This window comes from Dendrobates tinctorius, unplaced genomic scaffold, assembly GCF_039654945.1.
Source record: "Dendrobates tinctorius isolate UK_male_01 unplaced genomic scaffold, ASM3965494v1 ptg000145l, whole genome shotgun sequence".
NCBI lineage: Eukaryota > Metazoa > Chordata > Amphibia > Anura > Dendrobatidae > Dendrobates > Dendrobates tinctorius.
This window is the reverse complement of record NW_027361812.1, coordinates 8779779-8804776: the sequence shown is the minus strand read 5'-3', so window position 1 is coordinate 8804776 and position 24998 is coordinate 8779779. Positions and strand designations below refer to the sequence as shown.

The 24998-nt window shown below is 42.7% G+C and overlaps 2 protein-coding genes across 2 annotated transcripts in view; both read left to right on the top strand.

The window, feature by feature from the left end:
• The window catches only part of LOC141049595 (keratin, type II cytoskeletal cochleal-like), a 199509-nt gene that overhangs the window by 140925 nt on the left and 33586 nt on the right, over positions 1–24998 (top strand). The gene's annotated exons all lie outside the window — the stretch shown is intronic.
• LOC141049588 (keratin, type II cytoskeletal cochleal-like) lies at positions 10222–15532 on the top strand. The gene is made up of 9 exons (XM_073546155.1): positions 10222–10753; positions 11499–11707; positions 11789–11849; positions 11945–12040; positions 12651–12815; positions 12956–13081; positions 13369–13589; positions 14553–14587; positions 14682–15532. Exons 1-9 carry the CDS (start codon positions 10283–10285, stop codon positions 14942–14944), a joined length of 1647 nt encoding a protein of 548 aa, XP_073402256.1. The 5' UTR covers positions 10222–10282; the 3' UTR covers positions 14945–15532.

Here is a 24998-nt window from a genome sequence, read left to right as displayed (position 1 = left end):
TAGGCAGGGGTCTCCCCCTGAGCCTCCAACACCTCACCCTCCAGGTCAGGGTATAAAGCCAAGATGACTACCCCCTTCTGCAAAATTGGGGCAGGGTCCTCATGGTCACCACCACCAGGCAAGCTCTGGGACAAAGCATCCGCCTTGATGTTTTTAACATGTGGATGGAAAGTGACCACAAAATTGAATCTAGTAAAGAACAGGGACCACCTAGCTTGTCTAGGGTTAAGACATTTAGCCCCCTCCAACCATTGTCGCCACTCCTCAAACGCCAGTTTAATCGCCAAAAGCTCCCTGTTACCCACATCATAATTTCTCTCAGCTGAGGATAATTTTTTGGAAAAGAAGGTGCACTGATGCCATTTATCCGGGGACCCTGGGACAACACAGCCCCACCTCTGAAGCATACAATTCTATGATAAAAGGCTGAGAAACATCAGACTGACTAAGTATAAGTGCAGTTGTAGGGGAGTGGGTCCAGGAAAGAGGACCAACGGTGTGTCTGGGCTGGAACTAGGAGGGCTTTCACCTGTGTTCCCGGGGAGTATGATTTCAGGCCAGGGCCGACTGGTGATCAGGCAAGGGGGCGAGTCTACTATGACTATAGGATGAGGAGCACAAGGAAAACAAGGGAAACTTGGCGGGAAGAGAGTCTGCACATAGGTGGGAGGTGCGAAGCAGGCCTCTCCATTCAGCAGTGAGTCAGCACATTGGACAGAGGAGCGTGGGCACCCGACCTGTCAGGACGCTTGACCGATAATGCAGAGACCGCTCCCAGACCCACTGCAGAACGTGGCCCTCGGCGCGCCCTCAGGCCCGGCACTTACTGTGCATTGGACAACACCACTCCGCAGGCATTCCGCCCAGCGTCACCGGGCTCAGCCTCCCCAGGAACCGTGGGCTCACCTGTGCCACTCCTCAACCGCGGCTACAGCTTCCACTTCAGGAACCGCAGGCTCCCCCTCTTCGCTCTCACTCCCGGAGGCTCTGACCCCAGGAGAGCTATACGGGGCCTGCATACGCCCTGCACCACCAGAGCACAAGGACTTCCAGACCCTCCGGCAGTGCTTCCTCAGCTGGACACGACGACTACAGAACCACTAGAACAGTTCCCCTACACCACCTCTGCAGGACGTCAGAGACCAATAAGTGACTTCCCATTGTTCATACCTCAGTACCCGTGGCCGCATAATGGTCACCTCCCACCCTGTGTTAGATATCCCAGATTGTGTATTTGTGTTTTGCCTCCCTGCGTGGAGAATTTGTTGTCAGCTTTACCTTATATATTCATATAAAACTTGAGTTTAACCCTTGCTCTGCCTCCTGTTCATCACTGCATGCCGCGCACCTGCTAGTTACCACATTTTGATGTAGTCGGCAGGATGCAGCCTACAAGTGTGGAGGCAGCAGACCAAGGGGCCGGGGTGGCCCACGGTCTAGCATATCGTTGGGGGCTATGTTAAATAACTTGCCAAAGTTTTTTCCGATTTTATAAAATTTTGCTTGTGTTTCCAATCACGAATCTGAATGTGCCATATTTGTGCTGAATTTATCTTTGGTGATTGTTTTCCGAACAAATTCGCTCATCACTAGTCACTGCGTCTGCATTTTTTGCCCACTTCTGATTTTGGCTTACAAATACTGATGTAAATTACTGACCAAATACTCAACATGAGAACCTGCCTCTAACAGCCAAGGGTGGCGTGATCAAAATGTCAGATCTATCCCAAAATGGTGTAAATAAAAAGTTTGTCTTGCCCCACAAAAAATAAGCAGTCACACCAGCCAAAAAATAAAAATAAGAGGGGCTGCTGATAAGTCTTTTGCTTTGTTATCTTTTTTTGTTTCTTTGGTCAGAAATGTTATATCGCATGAAAGCCTTATATGTCTAATATATTTTTTCAAAATTTTGTGTTTTTAGTCTATGGCAACAGTGTTCTACGCACGTGGGAAAACAAAATGGTGGAGTCTAATGCGATAATCACTGCAAATGAGAGCAGAGGAGTGATAAAATTCTTATTTTTGCAATGAAAGTCTGCGAAGGATATTCATGGTGATATGTCGCACACATTGGGGCATCAATGCCCTTTATATTCTACAGTTAAGAACTGGGTTCCCAAATTTAAAATGGGCCACTTCAGCACCAACGGTGAAGAACGTCCTGGATGACTGAGAGTGGTTGTTCCGGAGATCATCGATGCTGTGCACAAGCTCATACTGGAGAATCAGCAAATTTTAGCTAAAGCAATAGCAGACATCATGGGGTTTTCCCGTGAACGTGTTTGCGTAATTATCTATGAACATTTGGACATGAAGAAGCTATCTGCAAAGTGGGTCCCCAAATGTTTGACAACAGATCAGAAAAGCATGCGAGTGAAAACTTCCTGGTCCATTTGTCAGTATTTCCTGACTGATAAGAACTTCCTGGATTGACTGGTCACTATGGACAAGCCCTAGATTTATTTGTATGACCCTGAAACCAAGGAGCAGTCAAAAGAGTGGAGGCACAGTAGTCCTCCTCGTCCAAAGAAGTTCAGGGTGCAAAAATCAGCCACTAAGATGATGGCGTTTGTGTTCTGGGTTAAGGAGGGCAAGCTGCTAGTGGACTACCTTCAAAAGGGTTCTACCATCAATGCAAGGTATTACATTGAACTTTTGGACCAATTAAAGGCAGCTCTGAAGGCCAAAAGGCTCGACAAGCTGTCCAAAGGAATCTTGTTCCTGCAAGACAACGCCTCTGCTCAACACTGCACAATGACCAAGGCAAAGCTGGCAAAGCTGGTTGACCATCCACCTTTTTCACCAGATCTAACTCCCACCGACTATCATCTGTTTCCAAACTCGAGGAAGCACCTCAAGGGTACCAAATTTCACACCATTTCTGATGCCATGGCTGTTACAGATGCCTGGTTTGAGGCACAACCAAAATCCTTCTTTTTACAAGGCTTACAGAACTTGGAATACCGATGTAAAAAGTTTGTTGACATCAGTGGAGAGTATGTGGAATAAATGTAAAGTTTCATCTTCATATCTTGTTTCTTTCTGGGTTAAGCCAAAGACTTATCAGCAGTCCCTCGTATAATGGGTCTCGGAAAAGGGCGACATACATTTTTTTTTTCAATGTTCTGATTTTTCTTCACAAATAGCATAATATAAAAAATCAACATATTTTGTATTGCTGTACTTGTACAGATGATGAGAATCATATCGCCAGGTCATTTTTACCACACATTGAACCCTGTAAAAACATTTCACAAAAAACAGCAGAATTGTGATTTTTTTTTTTCACAATTTCACCACACTTGAAATTTTTTTTCCTATTTTCCAGTACACCATGTGGTAAAAAGAATGGTGCCATTCAAAAGTAGAACTCATCCTGCAAAAATCAAGCCCTCATTCATCTATGTGGACAGAAAAAATAGCAAAGTTCTGGTTCTGGGAAGAAGGTGAGAAAAAAATGAAAATGGAAATTGGCTGATTCTGGAAGAGTTAAAGTTTTTATGTTTTATATTTGTCATCCTTGTGGAAAAGCCATTGTTAAGTTATTACTAACAATATCGAGACTGGCACATGTGGCAATTACACTCTTCCTACCCTTCTAGTCGTTTTATGTGTGACTTATAAGAGTGGATTTTTTTATGTGAAATAATTATATTCATTATTTGTGAGTAAAGGATAACAAGCTTAGTATCATGACATAGCTATTATTGAATGACAGTAAAATGTCTGTGCCCAACCCAACAAACTATAGCTTGATTACATATGTTTTATTTTACACACAGTAGTTGGCGATTTAACTGTTCAGTAAATGTACTGTATGAGCAATGGATAAATAATTCTACATTATAATGGATTAACCTATATATCTTACTATTTTTATGATTGTTCAAGTTCAGTGAGATACCATGAATAGTGTCAGGCCACACGGCACTGGGGCACTGTAGGGGCTTTCATATTGTGTGAGAGTTGGGACTTCACAGGGTAGAGAGCTCTTTGTGGGGACATCGTACTGCCTGGGGGAAGCTGTGGGGGGGGTCTCTCATACTGTGTAGGAAAGCAGTGGGAGCCATCATACTGTTTAGGGGGCTGTGAGGACATCATGCTGTGGTGCAGTTACTGTGGAGGCATCATAAACTGTTGGGGCTGTCGGGTTTTCATACTTTGTGGGGGCATCATACTATGTTATTGTTACGGAGGACTTCTTAACATGTGTGTGTGGGTCGGTGCAGTGTGGGCTATCATACTGTATAGGAAAGCAATAGGGTCTATCATACTGTGTAGGAGGCTATTGCAAAATCATGTTGTGGTGGAGTCAATGTGTAGTCATCCTAATATTTGGGTGCTGTGGGGAAATCATACATTGTGGGGGAGCTGTGGGGGCATTATATTGTGTGGGATGCGGTGAGGGCATAATGCCATGTTGGGGTCATTGGACCCCTCTTACAGTGTGTGGGGTTGAACTATAAGAGTATAATAAGGAGGCGAGAGAGGAGTCAGGGGGCTGCACGCAGTAGCAATCCAATCTGAATAAGGCTGGATCCAATGTATAACAGGTGAGTATCGGTCCCGCTGAGAAGCACAGCCAAGTAGAGAGAGAAGGAGGGATGTATTCGGCATATCGTCCAGTAGCTTAAATTCCAAAAATTTATTAAAGTGTCAAGCCATGTTAAAAAATAGTAGTAAAAAGCACATGACATGTTTCAGGTGCATTAGTAGCACCCATAGTCATAGGTTAACCTATGACTAAGGGAGCTACTACCATGCCTGAAACACATCAGGTGTTTTTTACCACTATTTTTCAACATGGCTTGATACTTTAGTAAAATTTTGGGATTTTAAGCTGCTAGTTGATGTGCCGAGTACATCTCTCCTTCTCTTTCTCTAAGAGTATAATACTGTGGGTGGAGAACTCTGGAAAATCATACTTTGCTGTGTCTACTCTGGGGTTGTTACACTGTGCATGTGGGGGGTACTGTGGGGGAATTCACTGGCACCATATCATACTGTGTGCTGCAAGTTTCTTTGCTGGCATCATACTCCAGTGGGTAAGAACACTAAGTGGCTTCAATGGGGCAAAATTACTGTGTAAGTACCAGAATACAGTGATGCAAATAATTATTTGATCCCTTGCTGATTGTGTAAGCTTGTCCACTGACAAAGACATGAACAGTGTATAATTTTAGGGTAAGGTTAATTTTAAAATTCAGAGACAGAATAGCAAAAAGAAAATCCAGAAAATCACATTGTATAAATAATAAAAATGTATTTTCTTTTTGCAGTGAGAAATAAGTATTTGTTCCGCTACCAACCATTAAGAGTTCTGGCTCCTACAGACCAGTTGGATGCTCCTAATCAACTCATTACCTGCATTAAAGACATCTGTCTTATATAGTCACTTTTATAAAAGATTCCTGTCCACATACTCAATCAATTAATCAGTCAAACGCTAACCTCTACAACATGGGCAAGACCAAAGAGCTTTATAAGGATGTCAGGGCCAAGTTCATAGACCTGCACAAAGCTGGAATGGGATGCAAAACCATAAGTAAGACGCTGGGTGAGAAGGAGACAACTGTTGGTGCAATAGTAATAAAATGGAAGAAATACAAAATGACTGTCAATCAACATCGTTTTGGGTCACTATGCAAAATCTCACCTCGTGGACTATCCTTGATGATGAGGAAGGTGTGAGATCAGCCTAGAACTACATGGGGGGGACTTGTTAATGATCTCAAGGTAGGTGGGACCACAGTCACCAAGAAAACCATTACTAACACATTACGCCGTAAAGCTTTAAAATCCTGCAGTGCCCACAAGGTCCCCCTGCTCAAGAAGGCACATGTGCAGGCCCATCTTAAGTTTGCCAATGAACACCTGAATGATTCTGTGAGCTATTGGGAGAAGATGCTGTGGTCAGATGAGACAAAAATTGAGCTCTTTGGCATTAACTCAACTCAAGGAACAGAAATGCTGCATATGACCCAAAGAATTCCGTCCCCACTGTCAAGCATGGAGGTGGAAATATGTTTTGGGGGTGTTTCTCTGCTGAAGGCACAGGACTACTTCACTGCACGAATGGGAGAATGGATGGAGCCATGTACCGTAAAATCCTGAGTGACAACCTCCTTCCTTCGGCCAGGACATTAAAAATTGGTCGTGGCTGGTTCTTTCAACAAGACAATGACCCAAAACATACAGCCAAAGCAACAAAGGAGTGGCTCAAAAAGAAGCAAATTAAGGTCATGGAGTGGCCTAGCCAGTCTCCAGAGCTTAATCCCATAGAAAACTTATGGAGGGAGTTGAAGCTCCGAGTTGCCAAGTGACAGCCTCAAAATATTAATCATTTAGAGATGATCTGCAAAGAGGAGTGGACTAAAATTCCTCTTGAGATGTGCGCAAACCTCATCATCAACTACAAAAAACCTCTGACTGCTGTGCTTGCCAACAAGGGTTTTGCCACCAAGTATTAAGTCTTGTTTGCCAGAGGGATCAAACACTTATTTCTCACTGCAAAATGTAAATACATTTATATAATTTATACAATGTGATTTTCTGGAATTTATTTTTGATATTCTATCTCTCAATGTTAAAACTAACCTACCCTTAAAATTATAGACTGTTCATGTCTTTGTCAGTGGACAAACTTACAAAATCAGCAAGGGATCAAATAATAATTTACTTCACTGTACATGTCCATCTTCCTGCCATTAATGAGCTATGCCATTCTGTGACTTCTTATGTGCTGCGACCCTGCCAAACATATTTTGGGGGAGAAGGTCAGATGAATTAGGACTCTTGCTATGCGTCCCATGATTTTTATGTACGCCCCTGATCAAGTTTATGTAATATTTGGATTAATCTACATTTATCTTTCTATTTTTAATTTAAATTGTTCAAGATTATTTAATACAAGGTGCTACATCTATAATGGATACTCTGGCAAATCTGTGCTTATGTGGAAGCGACTCTACACCTAGTCACTTAATAGAAGAAATAGATTTCCAAGACACCAAAAGTTTGGTGCACAAATGGCCTTATTTAAGCAAAAGTCTTTCATTGAAATTTGGCTTTACAAAGGTCATATTTCGAAAGTTGGTAATTTGTAACTCGATGCAATAAAATAATCATCTGGGTAACATGTACGAGGTGCTACATCGTTTATGCATTACAGCTTTATTTAATTAAGGCAACTGACTTAAAAGGGTTTTCCACTTTTTAAAAAAACGAACCTCCAAAAAATCTCTGCAATGTAAAATGTAAAACAAAGCCAGACACTACTTCACCCTCCCTGGGTCCAATGTAGACTCTCTGCTGCTCTGGTCTTTGTGTTTTACATCATTTCGAAAGCTCACATCACCGCTGCAACCAATCAATGAGCTCAGTGACCCTGATTATGTAGACGGCATGAGGTGCATAGCTCAGTGATTGACTGAAGCATTGATATGAGCTGTCGAAGTGACCGATGTGGAGTCACCGCTGCAGCCAAAACACAGAGCGAGGAGCCAGTGAAAGAGTACAGGAGGATGAGTACTTTCTGGCTTTGTTTGGGCGTCTGGAGTCCTTTTTTGAAAAAGTGAAAAACCCTTTTAATGTTAAAAAAAAGTTACAATTACATGAAGCATTTTTGCTGCAGAAACTTCCACAACTGAAAATCCAATCCCTATATTTGTCTGAAGTTTGGCTCCATTCAGACATTAGTCTTTTTGACGTACGAGAAAAACGGACCAAATTTCATCAGTGATTTTCGTCATTTTCATAAAATTTCCATCAGAATTTGGTCAGAGTTTCATTATTATTTTTTTTCCTCTTCTCCTATCTGTCAGTCAGTGAAAAATAGGCAGCACACTGATGGTATCCAAGAGCTGTCAGATTTTTTCACTGCCCCATAGACTTGCATTGATGATTTTGATGCAACTCTCTGATCAGTATGGGACGTGTCTCCACAATTTTTCACAGACCACTCAGTCCAAACAAAAAATCTGACATGTGAAAAACCTCAAAGAATGTCATTGTGAAATCCATAAAAAAAAAGGATGGCATATGTACAGTATGTGAAAAACTGACATGCGAATGAAACCTTACTTCTACAGCAAGTGCTTAGATTTCTACAAACAATATTGATAAGAATAGGACAGTCACAGAAATCTGTACAGCATTTTTTATTGTTTTATTTTGAATGAGGCGAATGGGGGGTGATTTGAACTTTTATTTTTTTTATTTTTAAAAACTTTTTTTTACTCTTCACATGTTTCAATATTCTCCATGGGAGACTAGAAGCTGCGATAATCTTATTACCACTGGTACACATAGGCAATGATAAGATCGCCTGTGTGCAGCAGAAATGCTCGCTTGCTATGAGCGCTGACCGCTGGGCAGCGCTCATAGCAATCCAGCAATGACAGCCACAGGGGTCTGCTACATATAGGAGATGACCAAATCGCCTGTGTGCAGCAGGAATGCTCACTTGCTATGAGCGCCGACTGCTGGGCGGCACTCATAGTAATCCGGCAATGACAACCACAGCGGTTTGCTACAGCCCCTGGATTGTAATGCCAACCCATAGGTGACCCGTGGTCATGTGACATGGGTGCCGATGGGCGGGATTAGTGATGTGCCTCCGGCACCATCACATTGAATCACATTTAACAGGTGAACAGCCATGGGTGGATCGTGATTCCACCAGCGGCTGTTACGGGCACATGTCAGCTGTTCAAAACAGCTGACATGTGCCGGGAAAGATATGGGCTCATTGCCAGAGCCTACATCAATGGGAGAGATGCATGTGCCATACATTTATGGGGAATGTCATGAAATAGTTAATGTTGGCTCCATTCCAAAATCTATGGCAACTAAGTGGTTAGCAATGTTACTTTGCAGTGCTGGGATCCTGGGTTAAAATCCCACCAAAGACAACATCTGCAAGAAATTTGTATGTTCTCCCCATGTTTGCGTGGGTTTCGTCCAACATTCAAAAGACATTCTAATAGGGAATTTAGATTGTGAGCCCCAATGGGGACAGAGATGATGATTGTTGTAAAATGCTGATAAATAAAAGGTGCTATATAAGAGAGCAAAATAAATAACATTGAATTCTGATATTCAATCAGTGGACAGTCCCTCTGAAAGAGTCGCTGCAAATTTGTATTCCCAACTTGTTAATCAGTGGGTGTCCCACAGCTAGGAACCTCACCGATCTAAACAATGGAGCAATGACCAAGCATGTGTTGAAATACCATCATAACAAGTATGAAACAGCCATTTTGAGACAGAGTAACACTTTTTAAAATGATTCCAATTGAAAAATTGTTGTTTTCTTAATCTAACAGGGCAGCACGGTACATCAGTGGTTAGCACTTGAGCCTTGCAGTGTTGGGGTCAATCCAACCAAGGACAACATCTGCAAGGAGTTTGTGTGTTCTCCCCATGTTTGCGCGGGTTTCCTCCGGGCACTCCGGTTTCCTCCCACACTCCAAACACATACTGATAGGCAATGTAGATAGTGAGCCCCAGTGGGGACAGTGATAATAATGTCTGTAAAGCGCTGTGGAATTAATAGCGCTATATAAGTGAGTAAAATTAATAAATACATAAAATAAATAATACATTTGCTAACCCCTTACCTTCAATGACAAAATAACAAATGTACAGATTTCTAAAAGTCCCCTTTCTTATTAAGGTGCCAACACTGTGAGTCAAGAAACCACCTGTCTAGATTAATGGAGACTCCAAATGCCAGAGGTAATAATTTTTTTTTCCATCTCTAATGTCTTTTTGTGCAATAGCCCCTGTAAATCAAACACCTGTATGAACAGCAATCCTGAAAACGGACATAATATTTTATGAGCCATTATAAAATAAAAATAGGTTTATGTAAATTTTTAACCATGGTGTTATATGAGACAAACAGAAAACATGAAAATAACAAGGTGAGACGACACTATGCAACATTTGTAATGCTGTGAATTACACATTGTTACAATTATGTTTTAATTATTCTTTTACCATGTTAAAAATTAAGGTCTTGACTCGTAGGTGGCAAAATAACCAACTGCAAATTTGTTTGCAATTTAGAAGGTGTGTAGTTATTTCCTTTTCTGTAAATAATAGTACTATGAAATGCCATGCCAGCGCTTTATGACAATAAAACTGCAATTACTAGGTATTTTTATGTTGTAGAATGCTGCCATACCCATTACCTGTGTATAAAAGGAGATGTTGCCTTCACTTCAGAACTGCTCTCCCAAGCTTACACCGCAGTTAGCCTCATCTTTCCATTCCTGTCATGGCTCACTGTAACTCTGCATACAGAAATTTCAGCTCTTCTTCTATGCCAAGGAATGGGAACAGGAGCCTTATGAGCTCTCCAAGAAGCAATAGTGGCTCAAGGATGCAGTCCCAGTACAGCAGAAGTGCCTATAATGCTGGAGGAACAAGAAAAATTTCTGTTGCAAGTTGCAGTACTGGAATGGGTGGATATGGGGGTGCTGGTATGGGTTCTGGATATGGCTCATCTGGAGCTGGCTTTGGCAGACCTGGAGGTGCAGGCTTTGGTGGAGCAGGATATGGAGGCCAAGGCTTTGGTGGATCTGGCTGTGGGAATGGTGGATATGCAAGCATTACAAATGTTACTGTCAATGAAAGCCTTCTCACCCCCTTGAATTTGGAGATTGATCCAAATATCCAGAATGTACGAAAAGAGGAAAAGGAACAGATCAAGACACTAAACAACAAATTTGCTTCCTTCATTGACAAGGTATGTTCATACTACACCCATAAGTGTAAGACATATGATAGAAATAAACAGTGCTACTAAATTATTGAATTGTGGAAACAGAATTTACTTAGCTGGGCCTACAACTTCCAAGTTTAGACAAGCCGTAAATAGAGAAATTATATATTATATATATTATATATTACACACTATCAGACTTTTGTCTACCATGACTATCACCTCTGTAGAATATTCTGTCCTACTTCAGTACACAGTAGTATCCATATGACTTCTGTAACTGTATTCATACAGTCTCCAACTAGCTTCTCCCCCTTCCTGACTAGATTTCAATCCCTCGTGGGCAGGGTCTGCCCTCCATTTTGTCTTCTCCCCCCTTCCTGACTAGATTTCAATCCCTCATGGGCAGGGTTTTCCCTCCATCTGTACCAGTCTGTTACTCACTTAGTCATGTTTATTGAATTTGCTTGTTTATTGTGTTATGTACTTTTTCCATTTTCACTTATACAGTTCCCTAAAAAAAAGTTTTTTTTATTTGTGCCTGTTCTTTCATGCAGAATAAATTGTACTTTTATTTTTTCGTACCAATCAATAGTTTCTACTGTGAAACCAAAACTAGTACTAATAATTAGAATTTTATGACTATTATTATTATTATTATTATTATTATTTCAGTTCAATTCTCTACATTGTTTTTAATAATTTACTATTGTCATGGTTTCTCCTAAAACATATACCGTAATACCAACATATAAATTGAATTTTGTAGGTGCGGTTTTTAGAGCAACAACATAAAATGCTGGAAACCAAATGGGCTTTCCTGCAAGAACAAAAAACAGCAAAAAGCAATGTAGAACCTCTTTTCGAGTCCTACATATCTAACCTCAGAAGGCAGTTAGATTCCTTTGAAAGTGAAAAGTCGCGTCTAGAAGGAGAGAAGAGGAACATGGAAGATTTGTTGGAAGACTTCAAGAAAAAGTATGATTTTATTCAAATGTTTTATCGCTACTATCATAACAACGAGTACCTCGTTCACAATGACTTGTTTTCCCTTTGTAGGTATGAAGATGAACTGAACAAGCGCACAGCAGCAGAAAATCAGTTTGTAGTACTGAAAAAGGTGACATGACGTGACATGACGTACGCGATTTATGTGGCAGTGGAAAAAGGTTATTAGTACAGATTGGGTAACACAATGCGTCTTATAATCAACAGGATGTGGATGCAGCATTTATGAACAAAACTGACCTACAGTCAAGGGTTGATTCCTTGACTGATGAGATCAGCTTCTCAAGAGCCGTTTATGAAATGGTAAGTTATTATTTGTGGAGACACTAAACTTTTTATTGGCTTCTTTAATATACACTGAGCTCTAGTTACTTGCGAAACCTTCACAAATCAGGTCATTATTTTTGCATTTTAAAAAAGGTTATTTGGTCTAATACATTTTATTTTGAAGGGCTATATAGAATTTCACACAGAACTTTTCTTATATGTATTTCTACATTATACTACAATAATTTGCACATGATGAAACCTCTCCCAAAAAATCCTTTCAAGAGATATACTCATGATCTAGATAATTTCTTTTGTGAAAATGTTCACAATTTTTCATTTACATTGGCTCTTAATTTAGAAAGTCCTATTCTTTCAAATCTTTTTCTGACCACAATTGTGGGTGGTTTGGTGAAACAGGTTTCATTATGCACTAAGACATCTCCAAAAGTCTAACTATTTAAGAAGAACAGTGAATAATGTAGACCAGAATTTAAAATCTATCCTATCAATCTATTCACATTCTCTGAGAAACCCTTCCAAAAGATAATGTTTCAGTGCAAATTTGAGAGGTTGCCTCAGATATGTTTTGTGGTATATTACTGAAATATTTCATTTTATTTTGCTTTCCTTCTGAATCTTACAGGAAATAAGAGAACTTGAAAATCAGATCTCAGACACCTCAGTTATTGTGTCAATGGACAACAGCCGAAATCTAGATATGGATGGCATAATCGCTGAGGTCAAAGCCCAATATGAAGAGATAGCCAGGAGCAGTAGAGCTGAGGCTGAATCCTGGTATCAGTCAAAAGTAAGTGCAGGCTGAAGAAGCCTACCATTTCAGTCGATGGAGTTAAATTCAAGTCACAGTAAAAGCCAAGGCAAACAAGTGGAGATTACTAGTGCATCGATTCCACTGAATTACTGAAAATCTTTTTTGCATTTCTCCAGTATGAAGAACTACAGAATACAGCAGGAAAGCACGGAGATGACCTGAGAAACACCAAGAATGAAATTGCAGATCTCAACAGAATAGTGAACAAGCTCAAAGCAGAGATTGAAAATGCAAAGGCTCAGGTAAATCATTAATAGAATGCAATATATTAGTAAGATGATGGCCTATTAAATTAAAATTAGATACATTCCTGTCTCTCAATTTTTGTATTGCTAAAATTTGGTCGTTTATATTTGTATGATTTACATGTATTTTAGGAATTCAGGGGCTTGATCAACGATTATGGTCACAACTGAATGTATATGCTCTGTTGTAGGAAACAACGCACTGAATATAGTACTGTCAACAGATTTACACATATGTCAATGTAAGCACTGCTATGTTTTTACAGTAACATTTATGCTTTTAGAGAGCCAAACTAGAGTCTGCCATAGCAGAAGCTGAGGATCGTGGGGAGATGGCTATCAAAGATGCTAAGGATAAACTCACTGATCTGGAGGAAGCTCTGCAGAAGGCCAAGCAGGACATGGCTCGCCAACTGAAAGAATACCAGGAGCTGATGAATGTTAAACTGGCCCTGGATCTTGAGATTGCCACCTACAGGAAACTGTTGGAAGGCGAAGAATGCAGGTATAAATACAATCAATACAGTTTTTAAAAGAAAAATGTCAAAAAAGAGAAAACGATTGACTTATTCAGTTGACCTATTTAATACACATGTCATAAAGAGATCATTTTAGTATGATATATTCACGTAACTGTAATTATCCTTTATTTTCTGCCTTAAAGATTTATTGGTAACTTGGCAAATTTGTAACACTTTAATTAGAAAGAAACATTAATTATGTACCTTGTATATTAATATGTTTTCGGGATCTTTAAGGAGAGTTTGTCAGCATATTTCAGGCTGTTATACTAAAAAACATTATCAAAAAAAATGCAACCATATTTACCAACACCAACTAACGCACTACAGGACGCAGCAGTGACCCATGATAAAGGCAGAGGCAACACAAGTACAAATACTGATGAAACAACCACTCACACACCTACTATTCATGGAATGGTCTAATTTTATAAATGCACAAGAATAAAACTTTAATAACGCACCAGTCACACAAGCTTTATCCGTGTGCATTTATAACAGTAGGCAACTTCTTTAAATATTACTAGGTGCATTCCGGAGGGTGGTGTATGTGCAGTAACTTTTCCTGGGCAACAGCCTCAATGACTCTCTGGACATGCACCACCTCTACTCCAGGAATGCTCGGCACAGCCACAAGGTTTCAATGCCAATAATATTGACATAAGGGAACCCTTGATCAATCAGTCAAGTTGAAAGAAGAGAGAGTTAAAGTATTGAAAATCAAGGATACTGGTAGGATAACGCCCAGTGGGCCCTTACCATCTACTTTCATGTGATGTGAAGCAGAATTGAAGTTAATTTTTTTTCTGCTGTCCTACTGCTGTAAATGGTCACTTGCGTAAGTTTCAGTCGGATTAGTAAATTGGTAGCCTGAAATGTGCTAACACATTTCCTTTAACATAAAACTTTAGAAACTTTTGCATTAACGTAATTTGATTATTTTGTAGGATTTCTGGAGAATGCGCTGGACCCGTTAAAATATGTAAGTATTATAATATCATGCCATCTTTATTTATTATTGCTGTTATCATCCTTAATATTTAATATGTAACACTTCTGCCATCTTTTACTTACAGCTGTTATTACATCTACAAACTGTAATGGAGGTGGCTTTTACCATGATGGTGGAATGAGCTCTGGTGGTGCCAGTGGTGGAGTCAGTGGTGGTGCCAGTGGCAGTACAGGAGTGAGCGGCAACCGCTTCAGTGGTGGAAACAATTTTAACTCTGGCAGTGGAAATGTCAACAGAAGTTACAGTACTGGATCCGGATATACCTCTGGAAGCAGCACAACTGTGACCACAACTAGATCTACCTCATCAAGTTCTAGAAAAATGTAGTCTCATAATATCTTCAACTGATTGAAAAGTGTTTCCGACCGGCTTTGTTCTTGCGTTCTCGCATATCTTGCTACTTTTGCCTGCATGCCTGTTTTGCCATAATCAATACATGACTTGACTAATAATGCATACTACAAGCATACTAGTTCATGGATGATGACAATTTCCATTTATTGTTTCATATTGATGCGTTAATTCTGCACATGTGACATATTTATATGTTATGGAAACAGTTAAAAAAAAGCAAAACTAAATTCAAAATACCTGTATTTGCAAATTATTGATATTTTCAACATACCGTAAATTAGACTCACATTTTAGTGTTGATAAGGAACCATTAAAAATTGCATGGATCATCATATTTAATTATCAATGTCTTCACAGTTTGTAAATGTAGAAAAAAAATGATATTTATTTTTATCCAACAAATTATGATTAGCAAATGTAAATATCTGACACAGTATTCCTTTAAGTTGTGATTCCTTAACTTTTTGTCAGTGGCATTCCGAATTGCTTTAACTATTACTCTCTAGCTTCTGTACAAGTTTCTCTCTTTAATTCAGTTCAATAAACTTCAATTCATGAATATCATCTTTGTGCTTTGTCATTGTACAGTCATTGTATAATTTGTATCCGAGGAGAGATCAATATTTTTACTTAAAACTGTTTTTACAACAGAGTGCATAAATCAATAGCACAAGGGAATGAAAAATCTTTGTAGAATATCTAATCAGAAAAATACACTTTTTTTCTTCACCGATAACTTCATAGTTTCATAGATTTTAAGGTTGCAGGTAGCGAGAAGTCCACCGAGTTCAGCCTATACCCTAACATGTTAATCTGAGTATAGAGCAATCAGACTAATTCCCTGGATCAATGAACCATCGCAAAAACTAGTACCCATTACAAGTAATATTCTAATTTTTAAGAAAGCCATCAGGTGACTGACAGGCATGGGCCTAAGGTTGTGAAACAGCAGATTACAAGAGGAGAAGGATACAAACAACATGAGTGGGAAAAAGCGAGTTCATAGTGAAAGGAGGAATATTCTTGGTGTTCGACATGTTAGGTGTTAGGTGTTAATTAAGGATTTACTGAACAAACACTGTTTTGTCCTATCCAAAGACCACTGACAACATCTGTTACTGGACAAGCTACTTAACTCCTTTTCACGCAGTACACCATGTAGATAAGGTTCAGAAAGCACATGTGGTCCAGTGGATGACAAGTGATAGACTAAAGGCCTTTTTACATTTAGCAATGCACCAGCGATCCGACCAGCGATCCGACCAGGTCAGGATCGCTGGTGCATCGCTAAATGATCGCTAGTGAGCTGTCACACAGAAAGATCTCACAGCGATGCAGCAGCGACGCAGCGCACGATACTCACCTTTCACACACAGCGATCCTGACGTCCTCCTGCCCGCCTCCACGCGTCGCTCGTCGTCACAGCAGGAAGCTGACGACGAGAAATGGAGCCATCCGATCTCGCACGATCAGCGATGGACAGCGGGGGAGCCGGTCGGAGGTAAGTATCACACATAGCGATATCGCTAGCAATATCACTGCTGTGTCACAACACAAAATCAGTGACGTTTTAGCGATATTGCTAGCGATATCGCTATGTGTAAAACCCCATTAAGGCTGGAGTTACACATAGCGACTCACCAGCGATCCTGACAACGATATCCATGTGTCAGGATCGCTGGTGAATCGCTATGTGATCGCTGGTGAGCTGTCAAACAGACAGCTTCACCAGCGATTAGCAAATCGACGCCCAGCACCCGGCGTCGCTGTGCACGTTAGTAACCAGCGCGCTGATGCAGGAAGCTGGTAACTAACGTACACATCGGGTATCCAAGGGACGTGCGTCCCTTGGATACCCGATGTGTACATTAGTTACTAGCAGATCGCTGGTCTCCCGCCTGTCACACGCAGCAATGCGTGGTGGCCAGCGGGAGACCAGCGACCAAAAAAAAGTCCTGGCCTTTCCTGCAGTGATACCGGCAGGGGGGCAAGTCGCTCATCGCTGTCACACACAGCGATCTCGCTGGTGAGATTGCTGTTGTGTCACAAAAATTGTGACTCAGCAGCGATCTCGCTAGCAAGATCGCTATGTATGATGGGGCCTTAAATGAAAAAAAGCCAGCTCACCAAACTTTCCAGGTGCAAGGGAACTCCGTCCTGTTGAGACGATGAATTGCAGGAAAAACAAGTCTTTGTTCCAGCTCCTTGGATAAATATCTTCAAATTTTATTGAGACAGTTAAAATGCAAGCATGCTCCAAGACTGCACCATACTGTATATGCACAAAGGACAGCAAATGATGTGTTTCGATCGCAAAGAGAAATCTTTATTAAAGCTCAGCTGACTACTGACTACTTTACATCGTATCAAAGTGTCATATCATCAGTTTGGTCCCATGAAAAGATGTTATAAATCATTTACAAAAATGTGAGGTGTGTACTCACTTTTGCGACATAAAGTATGGCCTGGGCTGTATCCCCCATAGGGGACTTAAGGGGAGGGCCGCATGACTAAGGAGGTTAACTAGGCCATAACTTTGGGTGGTAAGGGGTTAATATGAGGGATAAAGTTTAGGCACAAATTTAGGGGGAGGAGTATAGGGTCAGGGGAATGATGTTGGATTTTGTGATTGGTCAGTGGGAGGTATCCTGTGGGGGGTACATAAGGTGAGGGGCGGTAGGAGTAGTTCATTCGGGATAGTAGCTTACCTGTAATGTCATAGATGCACTTGTCAAGGAGATCCATGCCTTGTCAGAAAGCAGGGGACAGCAGTTGCTCCAGGAGCAGCTGCAGCTGTGGAACGCTGATGAGGGGATTGCTGAGGTTGCTGTAGGTGTGCCAGGAGGTCCCAACTGCCGAAGTGACTTAGTCCTTATGTGACTCCCCGGACCAGGCACCGGCTGCAGAGCTCGTCCAGGGGCCCATCCGGATCATCGACTCAGCTCTGGCTTACAGTCACTGGGTGCCACTCTGGAGGGATTCCTCAGCGTCGGCCGGTACCAGGAGCTGGGGAAGTGATTTCATTGTCTCCACCCCCTCTGTGATGTCACCTCGGACAAGTGGTATCACTGACCAGGAAGTGCGGCTGACGTTAAGGAGCAGGGCCTCGGCTACTGTGGGGAGGATGGAGATGGCATTGGAGTGGCAGGTGTGGCAGCGCCAGGATCAGGTGGCTGGATGTGGGATGTTGAGAGTGGATGCGATGGAGCGGCAGGTGCAGCTGCGCCAGGAAAATGCCACAGGTGTGGGTAGGACGGAGACCTGATCAGCTGGAGCTGACCCAGAGGAACATCTGGAGCATCCGCTCGTAGTACAAGGTTCACGGGCAGCAGGAACTCAGCGGTGGAGATCCAGAAGAATGATGCGGGGGGCCGGGAGGTGACCCATCTGTGATGTCGGCAGCAGTGGGGGCCAGGGTTTTGTCCATAGGAGAAGGCAGATCGCTGCCAGGGATGCGGGCTGCAGGCAGGCAGATGAAGTCTCTCCGCCTTCCAGATGACTTGCCACGGTGAATAGGAGGTCCATGTCTAGCGGTGGGTTGACTATGTCGGGTTTACCTGGCGATGTCCCCAAGCTGGACTCTACCTCTGAAGAAGAGGGCCAGATTTTGTCTGACAGTGATAACAGTGAACGCGATAGTCACGGAGTACAAGAAACAGCTATTAGGAGGCTCCCTCAAAGTCGGCCTGATAAGACACGTGGTTTGCATGCACCTTGGGAAAAAGTGAATGATGTGGTTGTGAGTGAGCAGTATTTTCGGAGGGGTTTGGCTGCTGGTAGTGCGATGAGAACTGTACGTGTGAGCGACGTGGTGTCGGAATTTTTTAGTATGGTGCGGGTATATTTGTCACCTGCGTCAGGTCTTTGTTGAGTTTGGCAGGGTGGCGCTGGTGTTTCATGGTCAGCAGGGGTGGTGGAGACCCCTCTGGTTGTTAGTGGTGGGATTCCTGCACTGGTTGCGGTTGCTCCAGTGGTGGTTAATGAGACGGTCTTGTCACCAATGGCTGCGGCGACTACAGTGGATGTGGTTGGGTTGGATGACCGAGCGAGTGGTGAGGTTTATGTGTGCTTTGATGGCCCTTTAGGGGCTCATTTAAAATAAGAGGTGCGAGAAAAATATGGAAGGAAGAGTACATGGAAATTTTTTCTCTTTTACCATTAGAAAAGTTTAATCTGGACAGGGTAAAGCTTGATGAGAGTAAGAAGGATGAGGAGGAGTGCAGGCGTTATCGCTTTATTCCTCGCACTATTCAGAACTGGTTACAGGCGTTTACCACTTTAGTGAGTGTCATTGGGAAGAAAGCTCCAGAGAACTCTTCTGCATTATTTTGTTATTTAGATTCCATTGGTGAAGCATTCCGAGTTTATGGTGGGATGGCATGGCTGAGGTATGACGAGCAGTTCAGGCAAAGGAAGGCGGTCCATCCAAGTTTGCGGGGGGACACAAGGAGATTAGTTTGTGGTTGATGGCAGCACCGAAGTCTGCCTTGCAGTCCATTCCCAGGAGTACCAGGGTGCTGCCAATTCGGCGGCATCCTCGGCAGGTTCCAGTAAGGATGTGTGTTGGCAGTTTAACATTTGGGAGTGCCGTTTTGGCACATCCTGCAAATATAAGCATGAATGTTCTGGCTGCAGAGGGTCTCACAGCCATTCCAAATGCTTTAAGAAGGGAAAGGGGAAGTCAAATGAGGCTTCTTCAAAAAGGGAGGACGCCGATGAGAATCGATTAGATGCTTCCATTTCTAAGTAGGCATCCGGATAGGGAGGTGGCTGTGTTGTTAAGCGATGGTTTTACTTTTGGCTTTAGGATTCCTTCAGCCGCAGTGCCTTATTCAGGGTGGCCTACAACTTGCTTTTGGATAGGAGGCATGCGGCAGTGGTTAGGGACAAATTGGATAAGGAGATTGTGTTGGGTCGAATGGCGGGTCCGTTTTTGGAACCCCCATTACCGTCAATATGTGTTTCGCCGCATCGTGTCATGCCCAAGAAGCAGAATAACAAGTTTCGCTTAATCCATCACTTGTCTTACCCTCAGGGCAGTTCTCTTAACGATGGTATTGATCCGAGTTTTCATTTGTTTTTGGGAGGGTAAGTATTCTGTGGATTGTTGTTTACCGATGGGTTGTACGATTTCGTGTTCCTATTTTGAAAAGTTTAGTTGTTTTATTAAGTGAGGGAGGAATCCAGCTTGGATTCAGTCTTGCACTATTTGGTTGATTTTTTGTGTATTGGGCCGGCTGGATCCGCAGTTTGTTCTTTGCTGCTTAGGACGGTTGAACAGGTAGCTTCTCTTTATGGTATTCCGTTGGCCCTGGAAAAAATGGAGAGTCCCTCAACGGCTTTGAAATTTTTAGGAATTGAATTGGATTCAGTCAAGATGGAATGCCACTTGCCAGAGGACAAGTTGTTAGACTTGAAGTCTTGTGTGCAGGAGGTTTTGCAGGTGACGAAATTGAGCCTGTGCCGATTGCAATCTCTTTTGGGTAAGTTGAATTTTGCATGTAGAATGAATTTTACCCATGGGACAAGATTTTTCACAGGGTTTAGCTCAGGCGACGGCCATTGTTACACATCTGTTGCATTTTGTGAGATTGAATCCGGAGCACAAGGCGGACTTGTCTGTTTGGGTGGATTTCTTCAATCTTATAATGGCAGGTTGGTATGGTTGGATTAAGCTGTGTCTAATTTGGATCTCATTTTGTTCACGGACACGTTGGATGCATGTGGTTTTGGGGCTTATTTCAGCGGAAATGGTGTGTGGGAGAGTGGCCGGAATCATGGAAAGCTGCAGGTCTAGAAAAGAACATGGCACTGCTGGAAATGTTTGTTATTATAGTAGCTTTGGAGGTTTGGGGCACTGAGCTGAGGAACAAGAAAGTGTATTTCTTTTGTGATAATCTGAGTGTCATGCATTGTACTAACAACTTGTCGGCTGGTTCTTTGCCGATTTTGTCTCTGTTGTACCATTTAGTGCTCAGGTGTTTGGTTTTTAATGTATGGTTTTGTGTTAAGCATGTACCAGGTGTTCATAATTCAATAGCTGATGCATTGTCTCGCTTCCAGTGGGATTTTTTTCAGGAAGTGGCGTCGGATGCGGTGCTGTTGGAAACCGATTGGCCCCAGCGGTTGTGTCCACTCAGCATTGAATCTGGTGAGGGGCTGGTTAACCCTTGTACATGGTCTCGGTATCTTGTGGCGTCTTTGGTGAGAGCTTGAGGAGTCAGTTGGTGAGCATGTGATGGAATCTGACTGTCCCTACTTATTGTTGTTTATGATTGGCAAAGCATTTCAGGAGGGCTTGTCTTTTTTGGTGGTAGCGGGTAGGTTAGCAGGTTTGGTGTTTTTCTTTAAACTTTTGGGTTGTAGGGATTTTACTAAGGATTTTTTGGTTTGTCAGGCTATGAAAGCATTTCATAAGAGTTCTCTGGTAAAGGATTGACGACGCCAGGTATCGTTTGAAATACTGGCTCAGCTTGTTACGTTGCCTTGGTGTTGTGTGCTGTTCGGAATATGAATGCAGGCTGTTTGGGGCAGCCTTTGTTTTGGCATTTTCTGGTGCATTTTAGGGTGAGTGAGCTGGTGAGCAGGAATGTTAAATGTCATGTTGGCCTGTTATTACAGAATGTAGTGTGTTCAGAGGAGGCTGTACGGTGCTATCGGAGGTGGTCAAAGACTGATACAGCCAGTAGGGGTTGTTGGGTGGAATTGTGGGGTGTAGCCGGTTTGTTTAAATGACCGGTGAAATGGGTTTCTTCGTTCCTGGAGGTGAGAGGTACAGCATTGGGTTCCTTTTTGGTACATCAGGATGGCTCTGCATTATCAGTGCATCAGTTTATTACCATTTTTAGGCAGTAACTGGCTCATTGTGGTTTGAATGGTTTAGAGTTTGGTTCTCATTCATTTCGGATTGGGGCGGCCATGGAGGCTGCTCGGTGGGGTTTTGGGGTTAAAGTTGTGAAAAAGATTGGTGTCTGGGAGTCTGCTAGGTATCGGTCTTACATCCGATCCCATGTGTTATAGGGCCTCCCCCCTTTCCCCTCCAATTTTTTCTAGTAGTTTGGTTGCATTTTAACTTGTATAAGGGTTGTTGCATTCCATCTTTTTGTTTTATGTTTCGGGACCCCTCGGTTGATCTGGGTGTCACTCGTATGTGTACTGGGGTGCTATTTGGACTGACACAAGACCGATGGGGTGTCAGTTGGGCTTATTGAAGGAGGTTGCTTTGGTGCGGTTGATCAGTGTCAGGGGTTTGTTGTGGAGCCAGGTGATGCCAAAATTTAATTTTCACGCTACTCTGGGTACGCCCCCGGATATACTCATTCTGCATGTGGGGGGGAATGACTTGGGCTCCAGAACGTCTAGGGACTTTATCTATGACATCAAGTTTGACTGCCTGAGGTTTTTGGCATCCTATCCGGGTTTAGTTCTAGTGTGGTCAGACATCATTGGATGGCATTCATGGAAACACGCCAGATTGGTTGAGCGGATAAATAAAGCTTGGAGTAAGGTGAATAGGGAGGCTTCCCGTTTCATGTCTTTGCATCGGGGAACTGTGGTGCATCATCAGGACCTGGGAGTTCTGTCCAAGGAATTTTTGCGGTCAGATGGGGTCCATTTAAATGATATTGGTATAGATATGTGGGCTTTAGCATTGATAGGGTGCAAAACAGGCTCTTTTGGTGTGGCAGGACTCAAAGGCATAAGGGGTCATGCCTGCTCACTGTGGCAGAAAAGGAGTAGGGGTTTTGAAGGAGGTTGATTACACCAAGGAGGTCGGGGGAGCCCATTGCAGGGATGGGTGACTCCCATGGGTGTTAAGCAGGTGCTTGAATTAAAACAGATTCCTACTGAGAGAGGTCTCAGTGGGACATTTTGGTGTGGGCAACAGTCAGCTGGGTCCCCTTGGGACGATTGTGGTGCGGCTGGGGGTGGCGTGGTGGAGCTGTTTGCTGAAATCTTCAAATGGTTGAACCTTCAATTCCCCTCCTCCTTTTCAGAGAAAAAACGAATGTTGTTTGATGTTATTTAATGTTATTTATGTTTACATGCTATAATAAATGGGGCTGCTGTGGCTTTTATAACCAATGTTACGCAGTATGGTGTTTTATTCATAGTTAAGTGGGGATAAGGGGGTTCAGATGATTATGTGAAGAAGGCCGGTTAGTCATACATTCCAAAGTCAAATATATATATATATATATATATATGTATATATAAAATTCCAGATAGAGGACATGCACTGCATTACCTTGGTCCATTCTGTAACTTACCTCATGGAAGCTGATTAAATTAGGCTGATAGTATTGATGTCTCATAAACCCTGGACTGTTGTTTTTGCTTTTCCCCTTCCTCATCCAAGTTTCATTTGCGCAAGTTTCCGCATCCCCTCTCCTGGATTGTGGGATTGGAACCCTGAAAGGGTGCGGTTGCTTTAAGCACTGTGATCTTTTAGCCCTACATCTTACCTGCATTTGCCCCGAATTTTACCTGCCTTAACCTTGAACTGTTCCTTGATAAAGCTGCACACGTGTGTTTAAGAGCCCGTGATCCACTAAAAGGAGCCTGAAGTTGTCCAGGAGGATCCAAGGAGCAAGCCGGGTGGGGACTAGATGGACTGATGCTGAGCTGGCCCATGGGCCATGTATTAAAATTAACTTTCTGTGTTTGGCTACCTGGAGCAGGAAAGGACTGATCCATGGGCCTAAACTTTTGCTGTTATGTACAGGTCCCAGGAGCAAGGGGACTGGGGTCATTCAGACCTATGTCATAGGAACTTGAAATTTTTGTTCCAAGGCTCCAATCGAGTGGAGCCAAGGTCATGGATGACCCAACAAAGGTTATCAGATAGAGACTATCTTATATCTAATATATAAAGCTCAAGTGTGTGTGTGTATGTGTGTATGTCCGGGATAGGCGTCCGCACCGTCGCAGCTACAGCCACAAAATTTGGCACAGTCACACATCTGGACCCTAAGAGCATCCTAAGCTGTGTTGTGAGGCAAAATTTTAACCCCGAGCATTCCAATTCACCAAACAATTTTGCCCCTATCTACAAACTGGGGAAAAAGTGTGTGTGTGTCAAGCCCCGCCCCTCATTATGATGTCATAATGCCCCTATTTGCATACTGGGGAAGCAGTGTGTGCGTATGAAGCCCCGCCCCTCATTATGATGTCACAATGGTTGCCATGGCGACGCTGATGTCATCATAGGTTGCAAGCCCTGCCGCCGCTCATTATGATGTCATAATGGTTGACTATGGGATGGAGGATGTGTGATGGGTATATGGGCACTGGACTATGGGATGGAGGATATGTATGATGGGTATATGGGCATGGGACTAAGGGATTGGGGGATGTGTGATGGGTATATGGGCACTGGACTATGGGATGGAGGATATGTATGAAGGGTATATGGGCATGGGACTATGGGATGGAGGATGTGTGATGGGTATATGGGCACTGGACTATGGGATGGAGGATATGTATGATGGGTATATGGGCACAGGACTATGGGATGGAGGATATGCATGATGGCTATATGGGCATGGGACTATGAGATGAAGGATGTGTGATGGATATATGGGCACTCGACTATGGGATAGCGGATATGTATGATGGGTATATGGGCACGGAACTATGGGATGGAGGATATGTATGATGGGTATATGGGCATGGGACTATGGGATGGAGGACATGTATGATGGGTATATGGGCACGGGACTATGGGATGGAGGATATGTATGATGGGTATATGGGCATGGGACTATGAGATGGACGATATGTATGATGGGTAGAGTTGAGCAAAATGGGTCGAAAAATTTCAAAAGTCGCCGACTTTTGGTAAAGTCGGGTTTCATGAAACGAAACCCGACCCTAGGGTGAGGTCGGCCACGAGCTCGGTGACTTTAGCGCCAAAGTCGCGTTTCAAGTTTGTTTTCCGCCCTTTTTCAGCCAATCAGGATCCACGGACACTGTGGGCAACGTGATGACATAGGCAGGGGTTACCACCATCTTTGAGAAGGGCATG

Coding starts and splice junctions, on each gene's coding strand:
- LOC141049588 (XM_073546155.1), top strand. CDS start 10,283: ATGGCTCACTGTAACTCTGCATACAGAAATTTCAGCTCTTCTTCTATG. Junction 12,816..12,955: donor AATCCTGGTATCAGTCAAAA/GTAAGTGCAGGC, acceptor GCATTTCTCCAG/TATGAAGAACTACAGAATAC. Junction 14,588..14,681: donor CGCTGGACCCGTTAAAATAT/GTAAGTATTATA, acceptor TTTTACTTACAG/CTGTTATTACATCTACAAAC.